This window comes from Saccostrea echinata, unplaced genomic scaffold, assembly GCF_033153115.1.
Source record: "Saccostrea echinata isolate AGI-Se365-2 ecotype Australia unplaced genomic scaffold, CSIRO_AGI_Sech_v1 ptg000027l, whole genome shotgun sequence".
In the NCBI taxonomy this organism is placed as follows: Eukaryota; Metazoa; Mollusca; class Bivalvia; order Ostreida; family Ostreidae; genus Saccostrea; species Saccostrea echinata.
Window position 1 is genome coordinate 12,278,266 of NW_026889776.1, and position 26,247 is coordinate 12,304,512.

Below are 26,247 nucleotides of genomic sequence, written 5' to 3' on the forward strand. Positions count from 1 at the left end.
ACTACAAAAACTGTATATCCTAAGTGTCGGATCTACTAAATAGATACATGGTCAAGGATGGAAATTTATATAAAGCACTAAAAATGACCAACGACACGAACAATAGAAATTGTCAAACAATTTCTCCTGTTCGTGTCGTTGGTCATTTTTAGTGCTTTATATATATATATATATATATATATATATATATATATATATATATATATATATATATATATATATATATATATATATATATATATATATATATATATACAACTCGTTACTAAAATGAATAAGTATTTTGATGTAGCATTTATAACGATATTTAGATTACATGTATATTCTCAAGGTTAAGTTTAGAATTATTTATTTTCATTCATGCAAAGATTTGACATCTCAATGAGGATAAAAACACACTAGCAGATAGATTTTCTCTTAATTTAAATTTTTGGATAAAAAACAAACCTTTGAGTCTTAAAAATTCTATAAAAGAATAAAAACTTTTGTCTGATCAGACATGGTCAAAGCCAAGGAGATCTGTTTGCATCAATTTTACTTTTTCTTGACACCTTGTCCTACATACGGTGTTTCAATGGATCTGTATTTGTTCTACTTTCATTTACAAAATTATATCTAATATTTTGTAAACATCATCATACTTCCGTTTTTCTTGCAGTGATGCTTTTGTCCCCCGCTTTCGCGAAAGCGAGAAGACAATAAATCTCATTCGTCTGTCTGTCAGTCTGACCGTCTGTCAGTCTGTCCGTCACAAAAACTTTAACCTCGGTCATAACTTCTGAATAAGAAGAGATAGGACTTTCATATTTCACATGTTCAGTACCTGCAACAAGACCTTTCCAAATATACTCTGAATTTTAACTCCTTGACCTTGAAGTTTGACCTTCTTTTCAAAAATGTTAATATTACTTTAGATTGTTCATAACGTTTGAATAAGAAAAAGGGGCTTTCATATTATACATGTGTATTACCTGTGACAAGACCTTTTTAAATATACTATGATCTTTCCAGATATACTATGATTTTTGACCCAGTGACCTTGACCTTGAAGTTTGACATACTTTAAAAAAAAATGTATCTTTGCTTTTAACTTTTGATTGAGAAGATATAGGGTTTTCGTATTTGACATGTGCATTATCTGTGTCAAGACCTTTCCAAATATATTATAATTTTTGACACTTTGACCCTAAATATTAATCAGGTTTTGGGTAATGCTAAATGTAATGGTAATGCATTGCAATGTATTACTTGAACTCAAAGAAATGCTAGTAATGTGTAATGCCAAAATATTTGCATTACATGTAATAGTAATGTAATGCGTTAATTACTTTCTCAAATCTAGAGTAATGCAGGCATTATATAGCATAACAAAGCATTATTTTGTATATACCTATTTTAAAAATTTTAAATGGACATGGAAATTATTGTTTAGACTTTTCAAATGATAAAAATGAATTTAAAAAAGTTAACCTGTTTGAATAAAATCTCTGTATCTATTTGCACTATCTACAATTACACTTACAAATACACTTAATTTATATTCTGTTTAAAGTACAATTACCAAACATTCTAAATTTTAATACTTAAATTAGATATTTAATTTCATAGAATTTATTTAGAAGGGTTTTTAAGAAATTACTTTAAAAAAAAAATAATTCCGGTATGAGGTACACTAATTAATGTACACTGTAAACTGATAATCGCCATCATTTGAATAGAGTATTATCAAAATACATAATGCCTTTAGGGTTTAACAATTAAAACAATGTTTTGTTTTGAAAGGGCTCAAAAACCAGTACCTTTTTCCTGAATGTGTTTATAAAACATTACAAGAGCTGGTCAAGTTTGAGCTAACCATGACAATTCCAAGAGGTATAGAAGACAGGCATTCTACTATTAGCAGAGCAAAATGTACATATTGCCAAAACCTTTTTTTATCAAGTTTGTCAGTGCATTTAATTTTTTTATAAGGTTTACTAGATCTAAACAGTCTATGTCAAATCACACAAAAAGTGCATACTGTATATACATGTTTTTATCTTATTGGCAATTGAAAAGATTGAACTTCTCATGAATAATAAAAAGAAATTAAGTTATTTACACTGTAATAAATACAAGTATTTGAAATCTGTGTTTTGAATATCATATTTTTTAAATTAAGAATGTTAAATTTGAATTCACATTCATCAAGTTTAGTTTTGAAGGGGTGTGCATGTTCACAAGTTTTGTATTTCTATTTTTGAAAACCCACAAAAGTAATGGTAACCGTAATGCATTACCTTATTAAAATAATGATAATGTAATGCATTACTTTAAGAAATTAGAGTAATGGTAATTTTATGCCCAAATTCTTGAAGAAATGGTCATATAATGCATACCTTTACAATGTAATTCGCCCAAGCCTGATATTGACCTACTTTTTGAAAATTTAGACTTGTTTTATATTGGCCATAAAATGTGAATAAGAAAAGAAAGGTCTCTCATATTAGATATGTACATTACCTGTGACAAGGTGTTCTCGAGCATGCTATGATTTAATTTACCCCTTGACTTTAACCTTCATATTTGCCGTTATTTTTATTTTTTTTTTTCAATTTGGTGATTGCTTTTAAATGACATATGATAGGGTATTTATATTTGACAAGTGCATTAACTGTGTCAAAATGTATCCAAATGTGCTGTGATATATGACCCTGTGACCTTGACCTTCAAGTTTGACTTAATTTTCAAACTTTTTATTAGTGTTGCTAACTTTTGAATTTTCAAACATTTCATTAGTGTTGCTAGCATTCATATTTGACATGTTCATTATTTGGTAAAAGCATTTCCAAATGTACTTTTTTTTAACCCCATGACCTTGAAGTTTGACATAAATATCAAAAAATTTAACATTGTTAATAACTTTTGATTTAGAGAAGATATTGCATTTACCTTTCATATGTGCATAACCTGTTACAAGACTTTTCAAGGGAGGGGGGGGGTGCACAATTCTTTGGATTTGCTTGTTACATTTTAATTTTGAAAGTTTTGCAGTATTAAAAATACTTTTAGGTTGTAAAAGTGGAACATATGGTAATTTGTGTAACATACATTGCTCTGAAAAATGTCAAGAGAACAAATGTGACATCATAAACGGAACATGTCTAGGATGTATACCTGGACGGATGGGACAGTTCTGTCAAATACGTAAGGTATTTTTACACTGATTCAGTAGTTAACTTCATTTTCATCTGCATGCTTTCAAATCCTTTAACGTATATTTATACATGCATTTCCAGCATGTGGTAGTGGATCATATGGTCAAGACTGCAAACTTCGGTGTTCAGAACATTGTCAGGATGGTCTTACCTGTAACCAAGTGACTGGAATATGTGATAAAGGTTGTGCTTCCGGATGGACACGACCAATGTGTAATGAATGTAAGTTTTCTGAATTTATCCATGCTTACTCAGCTTTGTATTGAGATAAAATTAGTCAAAAAAATAATTTAGTACATATTTTAATGGACTCACATTTTAACTTGTTTTCATCGTTACATGTAATTCTGTCTTTGTTGACCCTCAAATTCAGCATGCAGTGATGGACATTATGGACCAAACTGTGCTTCCAACTGCAGTGGACATTGTTTAAATGGAAGCACTTGTAACAAGGAAACAGGGCATTGCGACTTAGGATGTTCACCTGGATACGTTGGAGATTTGTGTGATAGAGGTATGTATAATTTTTAAATTTGATCACCTCATACATTTCAAATATACCAGTTTCCAATATAATGATTTCGCCAAAAACGAAATATTTCTTTATGTTTGTTTCCAATAGCATGTAAACAAGGCTGGTTTGGTGACAAATGTACTCAGCGTTGTAGTGGACACTGCACCAATGAGAAAACGTGTAACAATGTAGATGGATATTGTCCTAATGGCTGTCAAAATGGCTATCTTGGGAATATGTGCAACAAATGTAATGTAGAATTTTGATATCTGTTAATTAACAAACATTTAATGCGTACATTACTTTACAGTACTTATTTCTTTTCTTTTCTACTCTATAATTACTAAATTTCAACAAATGTTTCATTAAAGCTTGCGCGGCAGGTTTCTACGGTGCAAACTGCTCCAAAAAATGCTCTCAGAATTGTAAAGAAAAATGTTATCATACCGATGGATCCTGTTCGTGTAAAATTGGTTGGATGGGTTCCCCAGATTGCACTTCAGGTAAATAAATGTTTGTGTTTTCTAAATGTATTTCTTGGGCGTTGATTTAGTTGAAATTTAGTAAAAAAAAAAAAAAAATATCAGCATCTTAATATTCGAAAAGCACTTTGATTTTTCATTCATTGCAAACATAGCATAAAATTGGAAGTTTTATTTTACTCGTTTTTATACGAACTTGGGAACCAGATTTTCGACTTTAGATATCTTTAATTCACAAGTAGTTTAAAACATCTGAATCAATAATGAATGCATGTTGTTTCTAAACTCGATATGCAGGTAGTAAATTTATTTCAAGTTTCATTATGTTCCATGGACATAAACTGAGCATAATTTTACAATTTTAGAATGCCCTCAGAATAGGTATGGTGTGGGCTGTATTGATTTCTGCAGCCCAAATTGTGCTAATGAAAGTTGTGATAGATTTAATGGAAGTTGTAAAGAAGGATGCAAAGAACAATATTTTGGAGAAAAATGTAGTGAAAGTAAGTATAGAAATATGAGGTTTTCCTGTTTATCCTCTCAAAAGCTTGAATAACGGTTATAATTACATTCAGCAGTCTTCACCGTCATGGAAATCTGATTCATGAAATATTATTAAGTAAACGCGCTTGAAGTTTTTGATAGTGCTTTACATGTATCATAACTGAGCCAATAAAAACTATGACGCATATTAAGCAAAGTATGTTTTATGATAAACGACGTTCTTGCAAAAGTGTTTAAAGCAGTGTTTTATGTCTTTTTACATTATTTTGAAGAAGAGGGAACTTTTCGCCTTCAGTCTGAAAGTACGACTGCGCAACCACTTACCATTGGTGCGGTTTTAGGGGCATTTGCCGTTGTTATCATCCTAATTGCATTGCTTGCTCTATTTATGAGGTATTTTTTTCTGAATTTTTTTGTGAAATACAGAAATAAAACAGTTAAAAGTAACTTGTAATTTGCAAGGAAAAGCATAAAGTTGCAATTATACAGATTTTTTATGGTATTTAAAATGGTTCATAAATTTTACACGTATTTGTGTCTATATTTCATAGATTACGACAAAGGATACACAAGGGAACCAGCAATGCTTCTGTATCGATACAAATGTCCACAGTAACATTCCAAAATCAACAAACTGCAGGTGCAGGTAAAACTCCTTTATTCATTTGAAGTTTATTGAAATTTTATTTATTTACAAAAAAATAATAATAAAATTGTTCTTGTAGAAAAACTTATTAATTGGACTTTCTGCCCCTCTGAAATTTGGCTTGAAAATAATATTACATTGCAAAAACCTTATAAAAATATTTCTTAATGTAAGCAAATAACAGTTACCTTGCAAATGAAATATAAGATACCGTGGAATCATCATCGTTCGTGGGGGATCAATGTTCGTGGATTTCGTGGGTAACCGTTACCCACGAATTTACATCCCCACGAACAACTATTTTGTTAACGTACTGATTAATTAGATATACCAAATAAACGAGCTGCCCACGAAATTACATATCCACGAACCAATACAATTTTGCTTGCCCACGAACATTGACCCCCTCGAATTTTAATGATTCCACAGTACACGACTTTCGATAAAATTAGTGACACTATGTTTTTTTTTAAATATTGAGCCTTTCTTTAGTCAGATAAAAATGAAAAATAGAAAAAAAAAATATGCATACATCAATAGCTATAAAGCAATATTTACAGTATACATCAAAGTTGATTTTTTCCCTTCAGAGGCAGGTAAGTTTTATATATTAAATTACAATTTCTTGTTTAGCAACAAAGAAAAGTAAAGAACGAAATAATCGTCAATTACATAATGTCGAAGAGAAAACTAAGAGAGGTCCTCCTACAAATAAAACCATTCTCACAAGGAATCTACAGGCCATCATAGCAAAAATGTCTGCTGCTGAAAACGCTGGATTCAAACACGAATACCATGTATGATAAATATGTAATATCAAAAAATATAAAGTTGTTTATTTTTATTATTTACAATTTGAAATAAAAATATATCTATGCTTTGTACATGTTAGAATCAAACAATTAAATTTTAAAAGATATATATGTTACATCTTTTAACTAATGATGATTTTGTTCATTGATGTTGTGACATGTAAGCAATATTTGAAAAACTTCGAACAATACATGTATGTATATATACTTCGATATTTTCCATGTAAAATATTTTCCTGAATTTTATAGGAAATTCCTAGAGGTGAATTGCTTCCCTGTGAAGAAGCTAAGAAACTTGAAAATAAACCTAAAAATAGATACACGACTACATTTCCATGTAAGAATTACAACTACAGTATACAGTGTTAATATAAAAACATGTTTTCCCCTTTATTTCCAAAAAAGAATAAAAATATATTGTCTTTTTCATATTGTTCTATAGATGATCACTCTCGAGTTGTATTGAAAACCGTATCTCCAAATGAAAGTGACTACGTCAATGCTAATTATATTGAGGGAAGTATAACTATAATAATAAACGTTTTAAAAACTAAAATGAATATGTACATAAATCTTTGTTGAGAAAGAGAAAAGAAAACGAATTTTCGTTGGCTTATGCTTGGGTAATGTGCCTTGTCTTGTGTTAAAACCAGTAGCGATACAATTTTTTCACCATGAAAAATTTTTTTCCCAATAAACAGATTTTAATCCCTCGTATCATAATGCTTATATATAAAGTATTTGTTTTTTTTTATCATTAATGTTTCATCTGGTATGCTTAAGATGTAATGTTTTGAAATGAATTTTTATCTTGCTAGTTAATTTTGAATGCCTTTTTATTTACAATTTTTACTTTAATAGGATACGCAGAGTAATCTAAAGTATATTGCAACTCAAGGTAACTTTATTTATGGATGAAAATATAATCACCAATAAAACTAAAACATATCTCCCTTATTGTTCTAAATTTTTAGAAATTTGCGTGATGTTGCTATTACAATATATATATAAAATCATGTTTCAGGCCCAAAACCAAAAACAGTTGTTGACTTTTGGAGGATGATGTGGCAGGAATGTGTAACCGTAATTGTTTGTCTGGCCAATCTTAAAGAAGGGACAAAGGTTTGATGATCAGTAATAAATAGTAATTTAATTACTTTTACGATTTGTCTTATGTATCGGTTTCATTGAAGTAATCTTCATTACTTCCTGTTTGTGCGTACATGTATATAGGAAAAAAAATGCTTTTTCATTTCACTTCAAGTTGTGTTATAACAGGAACTTTATGTCTGTAATGTATAAGTAAAATTCAAAGCATATTCATAAAATATAATTTGTATAAAAAAGAGCCCCTTTGAAAAAAAGGTAGCAGCTTAATAATTCTTCTCAAAAACTGTTTTTAAAAAAAATCCGTCACCTGAGTCAGTCAAATGAACTTCGTCTGCTTTGGTCTGTCATCATGCATTGTCGTTACTCCCTGAAACCTAAGGGTTTCAAAAACATAAAACAACGCTACAATCTGCAGAAATTTTCTTCCCTCTACATGGCATTTAGAAACAAACTGTTGACATGACATTAATTATCAGAAAGCACTTTACTAAAAATTGTAGATGCTATTAGCCCTGGATTTAAGACTAGGTCTCAAGAGTGTGGTTAAAATTTGCCATTCATCAAAAATGCATTACCAGTTAATCTTGCAGGCAAACTGATTGCATAATAATAATGTGTGCTTGACCTCTCAACAAAATTTCTAACATCCTTGGCATCTGTGTCGATGACGGGTTGGGTTTAATTTTGTCTTGCATTGAAAAAACACATTACATCCATAAAATTTTTCTCTTTTTATGAGAATTCATCGAGAAATCTGCTATCATGATTATTTTAAACTCTGACCCTCTATACGGTAAATTCATATCTACCTAGCTGAAGGATCAGGGCAATGAGTCAAAGTTAGTCATATATTGAAAATGTTCACATAATCATGTTCCCTTTGTCTAGTTCTTAGGTCCAAATACATGGTACTTGATATAATTAATTTTATAAAAGAATAAAATGTTTTTGAAAACATCTTTTAGTAATGTCATTAAACAGATAACCTGTTAATTATAAATAACTTCATATTTCTGAGAAAAGTAAAATTCATGGGCCTCTGATCCATAGTTCAGCCCTAGATGTCTAAATTGGTGGAATTAAAAAATATTATATTGTAGGAAGTCTTCAAAGCAAATTCTTTAAATATTTATTAGAAGCAGATTATCTTCTACAATCGTAGGTATACAAGTAACCAATTGTCAACATTTGTTTTTAAACATTTAAACAGTTTTTATATTTTGCTCATATCTTAATGTTAAAATGTTTTCTTTTATTTTATATCCATGTAGGTAATGAAGTTTATTATACAGTGTACCTAATCTTTACCCATAAATCTTTTAGTGCACTCTGATTGTATATAATATTGATCATATGATATATGATAATGATTAAAGAGCCCTAATCAAACTTTTGTTTTATCATTTAGACTTGAGACACATCTTAATCAGGTGAACATCGATGCCTATGGGCCTCTTATTATTTTGTATAACTTTGAGACCAAATATATACACACTATGGTATAACGCTTCCAGCAACTGATTCTATTTGATTTTTCCAAAATGTCAATCTATTGAAATTTAACTTAAAATATATCCTTTTTCTGAGTGAAAAGTTCCCAATAAATTAATTATCTTTAAAAGTAAATGTACTGGAAAGTACACAGGATGATTAACAAAATAAAGGTGCTCACTACATTAAATATTTATTCTTTGAAAAAAAAAATTCTAATATAAAAAGATTTAAATTTAATTTTCAGCTACTTAAGAATCTCTAGCTCTTACAGTTGTGTTAAAGATGAAAAGACTTTAAGACTTCTTTCTAGGTAGATGTAGCAGCATCTCAATTCATTAACTTTTCCAAATATTGTTATGTAGTGTATCTTGTTCTCCAAACCTACCAATTCATTTCATTCGACTTCAAAATTTCCAAAGTATTTTTTTTTTTTCGTTTTTTTTTAAAAATTAAGTTTCTATAGTGTGTAATGATTAAGTACACTTAATACGTTAATATTTTTATTTACTGATGAAATTACACTCTAGAATTTATTATAAATATTGAAGTCTTATTGTCTCTTAAATTAGAATGTTGTGACTTTTTGGGGAAACACACTAATATGTAAAAGTTACATTTAATTTCTTATATAATATCAAAACATTACATGCAAAACTTGCAGTGAGATGCGAAGACGACGAAAAGTTATCATTTGAAAAGTCCAATTAAACAATACAATTGTGAGTAAAGTAAAACACTGATCTCCGAAAAGAGGTGTGATCAGTATCAGGAGAAAATGAATGAAATTAGTTTGAAAGTAATAATGAAATTACCTTCATTAACTATGGTTAATAGTAGAAACTTTGAACGTTAGTTTTCTTTTGTATATTTTTGTTAAGGATCGCTCTAGCTGCGATAAAGTTAAGACAGAAGATCATGGTTTATGCGTCTTTAGATTGGAAAAAAAACTAATTCATTATTATTTTTTAAAATATATATTAGAATATGCCTAATATACTTGTACGAGAAATATTTAAATGTTCTAAAGTACAATTTGCTTCATTATTTCATAGGCCTTATTAGCACCATTTTGCAATTTTGATTAGTGTTTATGTCATATTTCATAGGAATTTATGGGAGATGGCTGTGGTTAATCAACATGATCTTATTTTTCTTGTAGATTAAATGCACACAATATTGGCCGAATATTAACGACAAAATGCAGCATGGTATTTATATAATAAGAAATCTGGAAGAGAAAATATACGCTAATTACACGTCAAGACGCTTCAAAGTGTACAACAGTCTGGTAAGAAGGAATTATATTAATTACAAACCTTAAGTTAGAACTATACGGACAGCGAATTGATTTTTTTTGTTTGCAGATTCCATTCGTGTACGAGTAGAAACCTTGCTGTTATTCTTTGATGTTAAATGCTTATGCTTGTAACTCTAGAGATTTTTTTTCTAATCATGCTTGACATATTTACCGAACAGAAAGAAGACTATGTACACGTTTTTCTTTATTTATTGATTTTTTCCATTTATATTTTTTTACTGCTATGTATTGAACATATATTTGTATTAATTTTAATGTACATAAAAATGCTAACAATCAAATATACAATGTGCATATTGAGAGCAAAACTTGCAGTTTACTTTCCTCTGAATCAACAAAAAATGTATTTACCGACAAATTAGTAAACGCATTCTCATAAACAGGTTATCTGGTACAAGGCCTTTCTTGGATAGGCCTACAGTTGAAATTATTTTAGCTGTTACACATGATGAAATCTAAAAAAAAAAAATCCCAAAATGATTGCAAAACACATATGCTCTAAATATAAGGAACACACTCAGAAAAAAAGAACTGAAATTATTTTTTTTAATATCGAAGCAAAAAGACAGCATCCGAAATGTGATCTTATTCAAGCAAAAGTGAAATCAACATACCTATTTGAACGGTTGTCATACTTTCTGCGATGTGACCCTCCCTTGAAGTTCTTATATAAATTCCCTCGATTGACGAATTAATTCATTGACCTCATATGCATTTATTCCCCGTATTATGGCGGGGTTTGATGCAAATAGACAAATATCCACTGTCTGCTCCATATTGCGTTATGTTGATTCAGCTTGTAGGCGTTAATATAACACAACTGGAGTAAAAGATAGCAATAATTTGAATGATCGACATCGCATCAATAATGCCCGGTCAAAAAAATGTTGTGCACGCTAACACAGGTCTTATATACTCCGTGCTGAAGGGAAAATGCCATCTTACGATAAATGCGCATGCTCATAATTATTCTTATTTGGTTTAATGTAAATAGACTCAAAACTTCCATAAAAGCATATAGATCTGCAATTCCAATTAGGTTATACTTAAAATGTGTCTTTTTCTGCATTGTTTTTTTTTGGCATTATACATGTCATCAGCTCAAAAATATGAATTTAACGTTTTCTTTCAAACAATTGTATATGTGTGCCTGTATGCAGGATTTTAAGCATTGAAAAATGTTAAATTCTTGTCTTTAGTTCATAAATTCTGGTCTGCATTCAAGATCAGAGCAGCTGAGATTATCAAATTCTATGAAACGCACAGTATGGACCAGTCTTATTATTCTATTCATTAGGCGCTAGCATATTCTTCAATATCACAGTTCCCTGTAGAGCTACCAAGCTACTACAATCTTGAAATCACCAATGCATATTAGAATTGAACATAAAAATTGAATAACATTATCAAAAGAGTAATACAGATATGAAAGAGAAAAATCGAAATAACATTATTATATGAGTAATACGTGAATGAAAAAGATGGGTGTTCGGGAGGTAATTATGATCCAAGGAATGTATAATTAATCAAAATTATTCATTTGAAAAATCAAGCTCAAGTTTTTGAATAGACTTAATACAGTTGTGTGCAACGTTTCAAAAAATGTATGACTTAAAAAGAAACATTACGGAAAGCATTAATAATTTTGCTTCTAATACCTTAGGGGCTGCATTGAAGTAAATGTCTACACTGATGAATTTATTTATTTATTTGTTTTTTTCTGTTTCAAAAATATCATGAAGATCCATGTTTTAACTAGAGTAGTCTTTCATAAAATACATTATGACATCACTCTTTCATATTTTTTTTAATAAACAACAAAAACAATTTTACAATAGCAAAGACATGTCTTTTTTTCTGTTCGGTGTGTATATGCATGTGTGTTTTCCCTTCCAACTATACTTGAAATTGAAAATGTTCTTACCCTCATATTTATTTGTCCATCTAGCTGTCTAAGTGTCTGTCCACAGAAAAAGGAGGGATGAGAATTTTGAGATGGATTTTGGAGTTTTCAGTATCTAAAAAAGTAAATGAATAATCTTTAGTGGAATTATTGAGGGGAAATTTGACCACCTGTAGCACACATCTATCAAGGATTCCTTTTTTGTTTTTATCAATAGTATATTTTATAACTGAATCTCACACAGTTACATTGTAAAAAAAAATTTAAAAAGTTATCAAATACTTAGATGGTTGGCGGAAGCATCTTTTCTTTTGGCATTAATCGTTTTATTAATGTTAATTGGCATTTATTGCCTCTGTAACTACAATTATTTGCATTAAAAAGAAGAGCATGTTTTTTTTTAAATCGTCTTAAAAAGAAAAAAAACAGCTTATCGATGTATTTACAGCTAGAAAGCTGGATTACAAGGTATCATTTGTATATGATGACAAATAGAAAGCAATTTATAAACCACGTAAAGAACCAACAGAAAAAAAAATCCACGTAACTTTCTTATTTCTTAATTGAAGGAAAGAAAAGACCGTGAGATGCTGATGTTTCACTACACAAGATGGCCAGACCATGGGGTTCCTGATCCACTAAATCTTGTTGTGTTCCATCGTCACGTGATGAAAACGTCACCACAAAATGGGAAATATACATTGGTGCACTGCAGGTTATATTGTGATATCTAATTATTGAATTTCATTTCATTTATAGGTTCTCTCTCTCTCTCTCTCACTCATCGTTTAAAAATTCGTTCTGTGAACGTGCTCTTGCGAACCTAATCCATTGTAAGACAGGAACCCGATAATGGAATATAACTATTAGCAGGGTTCTCCATCATTTCAAATTTAACTGTGACGCAAGACGTACGCGAAATTCAAAAGTCCGTGGTTTTTTCGCGACCCAATTCGAGAAGTAACCACTGAATAAATTGAAAAACACAGAGCTTTTCTGAATCACTAGATAATTTCTGTAAAATATTTTACAAATTGAAAAATTTTAATGATAACTAAAAACAATTGAGGGATATCGAATTTAACTTAAGGTAAAAGAAAAATTGAAACGTTACCGTTATATAAGTGTTTTGTGACACCCCCCCCCCCTTTTCAACACACTTACCTGCAACCTACTTATAAATAAACAATTAGAAGCTAATAGAATCTGAAATAACAAGTTTAAAGTCTGAACCTGTTTTTTTTAAATAATTTTGTTTACAAAATGTAAATTTTACACATTCAGTTTTAGGACAGAGGAATTTCTGGTTGGTCTCACAATCAGGCTTTCATCTATAACTTTGCATTTTTGGTTTCTGTTGACTAAGGTGTCTTAAAACTGGTGAATTATAAAACACATTAGCTGTTTTGAGTCATAAAATAATATTTTGATGGATTTATTATTCATTTTTCAACTTTACAGAGATACGTGATTACGATACACGTAGAATGTTTGACTCCTATTGTGAAAGCAATTTTAAGGACGTGGTTATTTTTAGAAAACCTAAGTAGTTTTAAAAATCAGAATTAAAAAAATCATTAGCAATTACCGAGAAGTGCGAAATGAATGCTTTGTCTTTTTTCATTCATGCGTAAATTCCAACGAGTCCTAGAAGATAATTGATTGTGCAAGCCAAACTATGGACCTTAATTAGAGTAAAATAGCGGTTAAGCATAAGATAAGCAGTTTGTAATTTGGAGATTCATTTTTAAGTTTATGAATTTATTCATTATTCTCATGATTAACTGTGACGATCTCAATGTGGTGCTACATGTAATATCCAACTGTGGCGGAAGTATGCGCTGATTTTTTTTACTGTGTCGCTAGAAAATTTAACTGTAGCGGGGCAACCATGTTAAATTGCCCATTGATATTCCTGTTTTTAGACAGGAAAAGCTATTAATGATCTGATGCCACCCAATTTGTTGTATAGTTGTTGGTCATTAACGTCTAGAGTCCGTAAAGCATCCACTTGAGTATGAAACCGGTGTCACAGACCCCAAAGCGTTTCTTTTTATTTGAGGTTCACTGGGATATATCGGATTGACATATTTAAAAAATCTATTATTAACTGACAAAACGTCGTCCATATAATGGAATGATGAATTGAAAGTAACAGTAACACTTTTCTTCTACATCTCATGTAGAAGGTTTTGAATAAGTTCTGATTAATACCAATAGAAGAACAAGTCGGATGATAAAGGAGCAAAATGAGTGCGCATATTATATATTCCACCTTCTCCAAGAACTTCATAGATATTTTCAGAGAAGGATTACGCTAAGGAAGAACGTAAACATAAAAAGATAATTGAACTCTAAATTGGCCTCTCAGAAACCAAATTTCGGATGAAACCGTATAAACCGAGGTCCCGTGTCGCAGTGGGTGCTGGCACGAAAAATATGCCTTACTGCTCAATGGCCCTGAGTGCCGAGCAAAGGTCAAAATTTGCAGCTCTCCACCGGCAAGTGGTGGTGTCTCCGTATGAATGAAATCTCGAGGGGTGACGTTAAACAACAAACAAGCAGAAACCAAATTTGCAAAATATAGAGACATTACTGTTCTACTGGTAATTAGTAAAGAGATGTTCCGTTCATACAGCAAAATAAGTTGATACAATCTTAGAGATGGGCCTTAAGGTAATTTTTTTCATAGGGTCTAAATCAAAAACTCAAAGCGTCAAATTCCTACTTGTTCTTCTTGCAGGGGAAGATGATCGAACTATGTTTCAAAATCTTGGATAAAAGTCAAATTAAATAAAACTGGAAGTTAAAATTCATGTATGTCATTCAAATCGAAAAGCATTACCTTAAATAAATGTTGAGAAGTTCACTCTTATGCATATCTACTCATGAGCAAATCTGCTTCAGAGTGCAAAAGTATTACGCATTTTTGTGTGATTTTCTTTCCACTATGAGTAAATCCATATATTATCTACTGTTCTATTATTTATTTACTATGATTCCAAAAGAATGGTTTCATACTTCATGAAGAAAGGGGATTCCTTCAAATGTATAGGGCAATTTGATTACAATGCTTATAATTACAATTGGGCTTATAATTATAACAAAGGCCACAAGTGGTTCTAAGTGATGTGCTTGAAAAAAAAAAATGATTAAAATATGGTTGAAGAAATTAAGAATTGAAGAAGAGACTGATCTTTTCATCAGAAGAAGGTTCTGTAAAATGCTTTATCAAGAAAAGCATAGATTGACCTCTTAGCAGGCTTTGTTTGCTTTCACACAGCATTTCCTTTCCCATATGAATATTCAATGTTGCACCTGGCCCTGACTTGGTGTAAATATGCTTACAGGTGTATTTTTTGCATATATGCAAGTGCGTTTATACAGCAAGATAGCCAAATAAGTATATTAAAATACATATGCTAATTATTACATATGAGTAAAGACCGACATAATAACAAGGCTTAAGTATCTCATGATGAAGTGACGAGTCTTGGTCCTACCCAAAGGTCAAGTATTCGAAAGGTCAGTGTGATCGAGATTGGACCTAAAATAGAATGTTTTGTTTTAAGATAAGTAGAACGAATTACAATAGGACGCCGATGTGGTAACTTTGTATTACACAAGCATACCTTGCTAATATACATCATCGTATTAGTTATGTACTCAAAGACGTCTAAAAAATACACGGAATGCTGTACACTATTTTATGATTGTTTACAAGACCTCAATGTATCTAATTCTTGCATGAGAGCGCTAATTCGACAAAAAATTGCATATTTGATACAGTAGAAAACTGGAGCTACATGTACGTATTCCTTTGTAATTTTATTTATATCTTCTTCGCCATCTTTTAATTTTGTACAGCTTATAGTTAAGATACAATCAATTAATTAGGTGTGTTTAATTTGGAAGGGAAAGACATCATACTAAATCATTTTAATAAAAGTATTGCAGAAAATTATATAAAACATAAAGAGCAAAGCTATTTTTTAAAAGCTATTCTTAAATTCAAACATATTTAGAACTATATTCAGTCCTTTTTATTACTACAGTAAAACTATAAACAGCACACACGAGTATTGCGAAGTCAGCTTATTAAAAACTGACGATATTCATCGAATAGTAGAAGCAACGCAATATTACTTTTTTAAAACTGGATATAACGATTTATTTTTATATGTTGGAATGCAATCTTAAAAATCCCTGACAAATTTTTTTACTGTATTTTATTCAATATCTCACAGTATTTACTATACACCTATTTTTGCAAAAGTAATGCTTTGAGCAAAAGATATTCTATTGAAATTCTCAACCAATCAGCGTTCGCCTTATTTATTAGTATTCAGGCACATGCGCGTTATATATCGGATTATTCTATGGTAAATGTGACACAAAAAGGCGAGCCAACCAGTAGTATTTATCAAATCAGACCAGTGCCGGACTAGTTCTGTGTGAAAAAATGCAAATTCTCCAAGGAGAGAAAAAATGACTTGTACTTGAAAATTGCATTAACATTGCTAAGCATATCTATCTTTGAAAATTTATCTAAAAAAACATGAATATTTTATTGCATATTTCAAGGTTCACTTTTTAATCATGTATTTTCTTCCTAATGAATCTACTGAAAATTTTACGCCATACACACTGTTTGTCACCAAGTAAAATTGTTAATTTTAGAATAGTACAATGAAGTGATCTATCTCTACAAATATCGGAGATGTCATTTTGATTCTAATCATATATTTCGAATTATACTCATGTTCATTCCAAAGCTTGGATCACTAAGCAAATTTTATAATAAAATAGATGGAATTGAATTCAATTGCTGGTATATTTAACATTCAATAGATTAATTAATTTCATATTGACATTTTCTGGTTTTAATTTGATGAAAGAAAATTAAACTTTTTAAGGCTGAAGAACTGTTGAAGATCTGTATTCCTCTTTCGTTTTGCTTTTAAAATTTGTCTCTCTACTACATTAAGTACATAGTGAATACAATATTTTTCTACGTAAACAAAAGGCTGGTTTCATATTGCACATTACCGTTCGTTGCTTATTTTAAGTCCAAGAGCCCTTTATGCAAAAAAAGAGTTAAATATATAATGACTTTTTAAACATAGTCTATCGCTGGGTTTTATGGGGTTTTTTTCTGGAAGGTTTTACAACAATTGTTATTTCATTGTTTTATGCTAAATGAAAATATGGAATACGTTGTCGTTCTAATCAAAACGAAAGGTTCACGACGAATATGACCGGCTTACGGGGGATAATTACTCCCCTTTGGCACCTCATCCCAGCTCTGATGTTTTCTTGGTGTCAGTACCCTGATCACTATTTGTAGTCTTTACTGTATTTTCTATATTGATGCTGTTCTTAATCTTCACCTTTAATGTTAAACAAAAAAAGAACCATTGGAAAGTGATTTTGATGTAGCTTTAATGTAATATTCGCATGATGTACTTTTTATAGTGCTGGAATTGGAAGAACCGGAACATACATAGCTTTAGACGCCCTCTATCGAGAAGGGGAGAGAAATGGCTGTGTTAATGTACCAATGTATGTCAGGACCATGAGAAAAGACAGAATGAACATGATACAAGGCGATGTATGTTTATGCTTTTCCCCCTTGAATTTCATTTGAAAACGAGACGGCTTTAAATTTGTAATTTACATTTTTTTTTTTTTTTTTTTTTTTTTTTTTTTTTTTTTTTTTTTTTTTTTTACAAATTTAAAAGTCCCAGTCTCATATAAAATTTGATATAAAAAAAAAATGGTAATCATTTCTGAAGATCATTTTTAAGTTGTTACTGCCATTAGATTTCCCGTCAACAATTTTATTGATAATTTAGCGTAAACAATTAAAAATTAAGAGACGCTTCTATGGTTGTTTTAACTTCCTGTACATGCAGTGATATGTACAATACTTTCCGCATACTATATCTAATCACAACAGGGAGGTAATATTTTTCTTCTTATATGACATGATTAAGCCTCTTGTAAACAAAAAGCTTTTTTTACATAAACGTATTATGTAATATTTTTTTCAAATAGTTTAAAACAGATTGAAGTAATATTTCCCTTTAATTCACTTGTCATAATGAGTAGTAAACGTAACTAGCTAGAAAGATTTCCTTATACTAGCCAGATAAAATTCTTATGTTGAATTTCCTCTAAAACCCTTCCTCAATTGAATAAAAAAAGAGTTAAAGGTTAATAATCTTTTCCAATCGTATCCTTCTAAACATGCAAAGAACCTTCCGTGTGTTAACTGTTCAAACATGTCCTTGTTGGTAAAGCTGTCTCGAAAGAAGAATTACACCATTCTTTTTTTAATGTCTTGGCAGCAATAATTTTTTTAAAAAGATAATCCCATTTTAAAACTTAATTTAAGAAGAAAGGATAGTTTATACAAAAACGTTATTTTTTAGAAGTTGATTTTTTTAAGGAAAGACAATCTGTACGTTCTTTTGCCTTAGTTAACAACTCTGTGTAAATGGTATATGACCTACATTAGAATCCTAAAAAAAATCATATACTTTTTTCATATAAGAATCAGTAAGCTGCATCCCGCAGCATATCGGAAGCAAATGTAGTTCTTCTAACGAATTACAAGTAGTCAAATCCTTTGTCAACAGGTTTTTTTGTAAAATAAGTATTTTAGTAAACATTTAAAGTATACAAAAAAGGTCTAGAAAAGACACAGAACTATAATGTTAGTAATGCCTGTAAACGAAACAAATTATGGTGTTAATGAGTTAGATTTTCTATGCTGAAATGCAATATACCATTTTTTTTTTTTTTTTTTTTTTTTTTTTTTTGCCATTTCCAGTCTTAATGCTATTTTAATTTTTAATTACCATTTGCTCTCAATAGGTAAATAAGCATAGGATCAGTATATTTAGTAAACTAAATATGTTATGATGCATGGTAAAATTGATATTTACAAAAAAAAAACATTCAAGATATTAAGAAACAAGAAGCCCAGGGGCCACTTCGCTCACCTGAGCACTCTGGCTAGGAAAAAGCAGAAATCAGTCCAGTCTTGAAAAGTTTAAATATAAAAGTGGTTGGAAAGGGGGGGGGGTGATTTGAACTAACTTGAATCTATACTTCATAGGGATGCTTTTGAATTAGTATGACCAATAATGACTTTCCGTTGTTAAGAAGAAATTTTTTATTGATAAATCCTTTGTATAACTATGATTATGGCTCTCTATTCTCCTGAGGGTTCATCATATGAAGAAATTTGATTTTACATTACCTGAGGATACTTCCATTTTAATATGACTAATCATGGCTTTGCTGTTCTTGAGAAGAAGATTTTTAAAGAATTTTTTCCTAAGTATTTCTATGTAAAACTGATCGCCCATTGTGGCTCAACCTACCCACTGGGGTCATGATTTTAACAAACTTGAATCTACACTACCTGAGTATGCTTTCATATAAATATGACTAATCATGGGATTGCTGTTCTTGAAAAGAAGATTTTTAAAGATTTTTTCCTATGTATTCCTATGTAAAACTTTGATCGCCCATTGTGGCCCCACCCAACCCCTTGTGGTCATGATTTTAACAAACTTGATTCTACACTACCTGAGGATGCTTCAATATAAGTTTTATATTTTCAAGCAAAGTGTTTCTTGAGAAGATGTTTAAATGATGCCATTAATTTTTCACAAATTCATAATTTTCTTCCCTTGGAAGAAGGCGTGGCCCTTCATTTGAACAAACTTGAATCCCCTTTTCACAACGATACTTTGTGGAAAGTTTGGTTGAAATTGGCCCAGTGGTTCCTGAAAAGAAGATGAAATTGTGAAAAAGTTAACGACAACGCCAACGATGCCGACAACGACAGACAACGAACAAATTTTGATCAGAATAGCTCACTTGAGCCTTCGGCTCTGGTGAGCTTAAAGACGGGAAAAATGTCAATGAATTGGAACATTCAATTTAATATTTCCTCTCTTATATTTATCGAAAAAATGCTATTATTGTCCACCTTTTTTCACAGAAGGGCAAGAAAACCTTATAGTTTCATAAACAGTCATTTTATTTCATTGGCCGGGTGTTATTTAAGAAATAAGGAATCATTTTTAAACATCTATCGGAATAAAAATACGGGTTGGTCGCGTGATCAAATTCCATAAAGCCCGAAGGGCTTTATGGTAAATTTGATCAGTACCAACCCGTTTTTATATCCCGATAGATGTTTTAAAATGATACCTTTTTACTTGTATTTACATTTGTGACTTCTTTATAATATATATTTGCCAGAGGATAATCTTTAACGCATGCATGTTTTATTTTTCAAAACTCGACGCCATAAGTTTGATCCATTGAATGTGCGTCAACCCTTTATGAGTCACTGAGAAATTACGTCAAACATTTATGACCTGAGGAGCTTTTGTTTATACAGATACGCGTTGCTTAAATAGTGTTATATAAAAAAAATTGCAAATGTTAATATTTCAAAATACAGAATGGTACCTCATGAAAAAGAAACAGCATTTATGGGTGATATTGTATGGCAAGAGACCCAATTACCTGACAAGGGCTGATATCATTAAAAGCGAAATAGTGTATGCTCGCGCTGTTCACCATAGATTTTTAAATTTACATGTTAGTTTAGTTGAGTATAACAGGATTTTAAAATGTTTATGTTTACATGAAAGATTAGATTTTATTCTTCATTATAAAATTACAACTTCTTTTCCATCAGGACCAGTACAGAGTCGTTTATCTCGCCTTGTGTGAATCGTTCAGTGGTAGATCCAAATGTTTGACAGCTGAGAAACTCTCACAACAATCGCAAGATAGATCCTGCTACACAAATTGTGGGGAAGTTACACATGCAACTTCCTTGTCGTCAGAGTTCCAGGTAGATTTATCGTTACTTAGCAAAACACAATGCACCGTTTCTTCATTTTGTAATCAAATCAAAAATAATTAATATGATTAATATACGGTATTACCTATCGAAATGATTCACAATTTAATAATAGTTGTATTTCTTCACATCCAACTTTAGATGATATCAGTAATCATAAAAAAAATCAATGTAGAAATCTGTCATAAGTAAAATTTACTTTAATTTAGTTGTACAGTGAGTACACGAGTTTATTCCTAATTTTGTAGACTCTACAGTCTCTTCGGATAAAATATGCAGAGAAGGATTACGAATCTGGACATACAAACATATCAGCCAATTATACAGAGAGTGTTTTGCCGGGTAATCTTTAATATTCTCTACATCAATTTCTAATTCCATGTATTTTCGTCATATTGGAATTTCTGTAGCAATATCTAGATGGAAGAAAAATAGTAAAATTTATAATCTTTGTAAATTTCTTGAGTTTTTTGTACAATCGACTAAAAATGCAGAGGTCGATATGCAGGACATAAAATTCTTTTCTTTCTTTCTTTTTTTTACATCAATTCTTTGTTGTCTAGTACATGGTGTAGGTCGAAATATTTGAATAAAGAACATCCTGCAAATAATTAACATTGTAAATTTCTTCAAACTTTTCCTAAATATTTTAACCATTTTAAAACACGGATTTCAGTGGAAAAGTTCATGTGCTATCTGTCCTATACAAAGGGAAGGAACAACTACTACAACTCTGTTCTTCTACAGGTCTGATATTTATAAGTATACCATGATAATATCCTAAAGTGTAATGCTTTCCTAGTAACATGATTTAAAATTATGTCTTCCATATGCATTGAATGGTTTATCTAAAAGATGAGACGAAAGATTTCTCACTTAAAGAGGGTAATGATTCCTCAATATGTGCTTATTAAACGATAAATATAACGGATTTTTGTACACATATAAAATAATTTTTAATTTTTTAAATATTAAATCCAGCTTAATTTGTTCTCTGTGATTACTCATGATCATGAATATACTCGTTCTTAAAAAAAGGACTTTTTTTCTAGTCTTTCACTGAAAATGACTGTCTAATCAGCGCTCAGTACCCACTTCCTGACTACACTGAAGACCTTTTGAGACTCATGAGAGATTTTGATGCTCGTGTTGTGGTTTTCCTAGGTCCTTTGAAAGAAATAAAATCTGTAAGATAAACATATCTGTAATTGAAAGAAGTAGTAAGAAAATAATATAAGTACTTTTGATTTAAGAGATGAATTTAATTTTTTGAGAATTCATGAGGACATGAACTACGACGCTTCACGCCGGCATATTTCATGAAGCGCGTTAATGCTTCATGTTAAATATGCAGGCGTGAAGCATTGTAGTTCATGTACCTCAGGAATTCTCAAAATTTAAATTTATATCTTACATTTTCATTATATTTCTGATGACTTGACACACATTTTTGTCATTCAACGATCATTTTTGAAAAAAAAAATGCACTTTTTTTTTACTCCAATCACATCACAATGGAAATATTCTTACTCATCCCATGGTAACTCATGAGAACATGAACTTTTTCTTATTTGCAAAGAATCTTAAGGAAAAATGTATGGAAATGTAAATATTTTGATATTAAAGTACAGTAGATACAAAAGCTTAAGAAAACCTGTAAGTGATATCATTTCACCAAAAACGGATTGCATGTAATCTCCTGACATTCTTGCTTAAAACAATCAAATAAAATTTCTTTCATTTTTTTTTTCCAGTCATCCCTTTGGGTTCCATCAAAATCCGAAAATAAAACAGTGGGCAGTTTTGTACTTAATCTAGCAACATCAACAAATTCGATAAACTTTACAACCCGGAATATAGTTTTGCAGCCAAAGGTTTGTTCTGTTTATATATCATAGTTCTTTCTTACTTTGTATACGAAAGGTCATATGTTACATGAAACACAATTTCAATGTTGTAGGGAGGCAGCGACATGACACTAACTGTAATGGAATGCAAGACCTGGAAAGAGGGAAGGTTTCTTACCGACAAAAGAGTCTTACTTGACGTGGTCAAAGAGGCAAAATCAGAGAAAGATAAGCAAGAGGGAAAAATACTTGTTTTGTCCAGGTAGGTCTCAGTTCTGTGTATCTTCTGACAATTGTTTCATTATATTCTGATGAAAATCTATCCATGATACATGTATCAGTGACATTTTGACGTTATACACTGTAGCAATGAATTCCAGCTTTGTTTTATTGACGTCAATATGGTAATCAGCTTGCACAGAGAATGTCTTTACATTAAAGTAATTTTCAAAACGCTTTGCAAACGCACATGAATTTTTTGTTAATATTTTTTTTTCATGTTCTTCATTACATTTATCTGCTAGTGATGGAGCCACACGTTGTGGAGCATTTGCTGTTGTCTATAACGCTCTGGAACAACTCTCGATGGATAAGGAAGTGGACATCTTCACCATCACACGACAACTTCAGATACGTAGACCGGAGTTTGTATCTACTTTGGTGGGTGCTTTTACACTCGAAGTACGCGTTAGATTGAACCGTAGATTATTGTGATCTTTTCAAACCTTTACAATATTTTCCTCCTGCATTTTACTTGCGTTATTTATCTCGAATGCAAGGTTCAATCATTAAATGCTTGATAACATGTTTTGATTTTGAATATGCATATCATTTATGGTAATCCCATACTGAATAATTTTTTTTTAGATGTAACATTTTATTTTCTGTTTTTAGGAGGAGTACCAGCTTTGTTATGATGTCGTTGCAGAATACATGCAGAATGACAGTGTTTACGCGAATTGCTAGACAAAGGGAGGAAACTTTCATAACTTAGCACATAATATCTTTAACATTCAATGTTTTTTAATCATACGGTGAACCTTTGTGATTAATGTAAAAACTTTTGACTTATGAAATCATAAGAAACAATATATATTCACTAATTTTTCGAGACTTTTTCATTAAAGTTATAAGCTTCTATGAACTGCTTTTTAATGAGTTTTGTTTTTTATTCAGTTTTAATTATTTACTGTATCACTTTGTCTTTCGGAGTTTTGTTAAAATAACATTAATTTTGTGAAATATTTTTTTAATGTTTTTGTCTTATTTCAATTGTCATTATAATCAATTGTAAACGTGTAATTTTTCAGTTTGTAATATGTAACACATCATCTACGTTATATTTGTTGTGTAATGTAATCACTTAATATAGGTTTCTAACACTCATCATGAAATACCTAGGTGGCAATTAACAGAATATGTTTCTCCAATCAAGCTTATTTTTTAAATACTAATTATCTGTTTCATGTTTATTGTTCAACTTGTAATTTTGTTTTTGCCGTATATACATAAAACATGTTTTCATTAATTTTGTTTCTGTATTTTCTTTCTTTGTTTGTTGTTGCTTAATGTCCCTCTCGAGAATTTTTCACTTATATGGAGACGCCACAAATTGCCTGTGGAAAGCTGCAAATTTTGAGTTTCTATATTTTGTTATTTTGTCGCTTTACATGTATGTTTTACTCAAGACAAATTTTCACGTGAACTATTCAGTTAAACAATTATGCATCTCCCATCTGTCTGACTTTTGTTAACTTTTCAGATTTTCGACTTCTCTAGAGACAGTGAGTAAACATTTAGGAGATTTGCATCCAAATATCTTTTCATGAGGGAAATTTAATTTTTTGATAATAGCCATCCCTCTTCAGAGGAGAGAAAATAAAAAAAAAATAAAAAAAGGAGTGTTGGTGTATTACAAAATTTCCTCAAGATCCACTAGATAAGGAAAGGTAAAGTATATGTGGAAACCCCATACTGAGAGTAAATTTAAATTGGTTCAAACCAAGATTCCATAGCTAGAGTGAGGCAAACTAGGGGAATGCAACTTTACATAAGAATATTTATGAAAAAAATATTTTTTTTTTCAAGATCAACAGGGTCGTGATTAGTAATATCAAAATTATTAAGTACTATTTCTCCTCCGTGTCTTCAGGAATATTAAATTTCTTCTGAAAGTATTCTGCAGAGCTGGTCTCTTCATAGCTTTACACGCACTGTTGGTCATAGGTTTCTGAATACGGGAAAACCAACTATGACGTCACAGTTCACCGACTCTAAAATCACATACTTTCGTGGGATCAAATTTTCGTGGTTTAAGGACAAAATAATGGTTCCCCTGGATCTGATTGCGTGGCCAAGGGATTGCTTAGTTGTTATATGTTTGAAATTATACTTTTTGTGGAGGAAAAGAATTCGTATGTCTCTTCATACCTCGAAAACAACGGAAATTAACCCCCCCCCCCCAACGAAAATAAGTGATTCCATTATATTTCCATTTCTTATTGTTTTCTCTGTGATAACTCTTTTAATGTTAGTTGAGTTGATTTCTTGATAATTCTTCCGGAATGCAAATTTGGCCAAGCGAAAGGTCAGGAGCTAAGAAGGCCTAATATGCATGTAATTCTCGTGCGGTTGTCTTTGTGTCTAACGCTAAGGAGCACTCGACACACCTCGGCCGATTCGTACCTCATCTAACCTCGGCTGTATCATGTAAACCTCCATAGAATCGGAGCTACTTTATACGCAATATGGCTGCGCCATAAAATAACACTTGCACAGTGTGCTGAATTCGATCCGTTAACAAATATGTGATTATGTAAAGATACTAGGTGCATGTTTCTTGGTAAGTGTTATTGTTAGTGTTACCTAAATGCTTTTGAAAATTTTTATTGTATGACAGATGCATGTTTATTATCGTTTTCAAAGCGTTACGTTTTCCCCAAGCGGTAAACAGGCAGCCTTATCACAAATGTTAAGCGGAGACGTATATCAAGTTTCCTCGTACAGCCGAGGTTTGATGAAGGTGACGGAATCAGCCGAGGTTTGTCGAATGGCTAAGGAGGTCTAATGTGCATGTAAATCTGTCTTTGTTTTTGACGTCAGTGGGCGGGGGCTATTGAAATTGACATGTGAGACCTCCTTTTATTTAAATCTATTAGTCTATATTTTTAAAATCTAAATTTACAATTTTATTTCACATTGAAATGGAAATATAAGGAATCACTGTCTAGTTAGTAGAGTATGCCAGGGACATCAACGATAGTTGGAAACGTGGGATAATTTATGCATAAAGGGCTTCGCAAATTATCCAATGTTTCCAACCTTCGTTGATGCCCTGGCATACTCTACTTACTAGACAGTGATTCCTCAAGTACCCTAAACAGTAAAATAGACATGTATCTACATAAAACTTCTGATATCAAACATTAAAAAATACTGTGTTCCCTGTTTTACTAAATACCTCACCATACGTTGATTATTACCTGTTTTAACGTAATAATACTGTTCGTGTATTCACCTTGCATGCT

At 31.0% G+C, this 26,247-nt stretch overlaps 1 protein-coding gene across 1 annotated transcript in view; it reads left to right on the plus strand.

Moving 5' to 3' along the window:
• The window catches only part of LOC133193247 (receptor-type tyrosine-protein phosphatase epsilon-like), a 65,562-nt gene extending 41,719 nt beyond the window's left edge, over positions 1 to 23,843 (plus strand). The window contains exons 6-29 of the mRNA XM_061329206.1: positions 3,052 to 3,186; positions 3,279 to 3,419; positions 3,571 to 3,711; positions 3,820 to 3,960; positions 4,083 to 4,214; positions 4,559 to 4,696; positions 4,970 to 5,090; positions 5,249 to 5,343; positions 5,977 to 6,140; positions 6,405 to 6,492; positions 6,598 to 6,695; positions 7,017 to 7,053; positions 7,180 to 7,277; positions 9,919 to 10,047; positions 12,550 to 12,695; positions 17,456 to 17,591; positions 20,706 to 20,864; positions 21,122 to 21,215; positions 21,550 to 21,620; positions 21,926 to 22,060; positions 22,628 to 22,747; positions 22,834 to 22,982; positions 23,245 to 23,380; positions 23,615 to 23,843. Coding sequence (XP_061185190.1) covers positions 3,052 to 3,186; positions 3,279 to 3,419; positions 3,571 to 3,711; positions 3,820 to 3,960; positions 4,083 to 4,214; positions 4,559 to 4,696; positions 4,970 to 5,090; positions 5,249 to 5,343; positions 5,977 to 6,140; positions 6,405 to 6,492; positions 6,598 to 6,695; positions 7,017 to 7,053; positions 7,180 to 7,277; positions 9,919 to 10,047; positions 12,550 to 12,695; positions 17,456 to 17,591; positions 20,706 to 20,864; positions 21,122 to 21,215; positions 21,550 to 21,620; positions 21,926 to 22,060; positions 22,628 to 22,747; positions 22,834 to 22,982; positions 23,245 to 23,380; positions 23,615 to 23,686 — 2,876 coding nt within the window. The 3' untranslated portion in view covers positions 23,687 to 23,843. The remainder of the gene's footprint in view (positions 1 to 3,051; positions 3,187 to 3,278; positions 3,420 to 3,570; positions 3,712 to 3,819; positions 3,961 to 4,082; positions 4,215 to 4,558; positions 4,697 to 4,969; positions 5,091 to 5,248; positions 5,344 to 5,976; positions 6,141 to 6,404; positions 6,493 to 6,597; positions 6,696 to 7,016; positions 7,054 to 7,179; positions 7,278 to 9,918; positions 10,048 to 12,549; positions 12,696 to 17,455; positions 17,592 to 20,705; positions 20,865 to 21,121; positions 21,216 to 21,549; positions 21,621 to 21,925; positions 22,061 to 22,627; positions 22,748 to 22,833; positions 22,983 to 23,244; positions 23,381 to 23,614) is intronic.
• Positions 23,844 to 26,247: the final 2,404 nt, after the last annotated feature.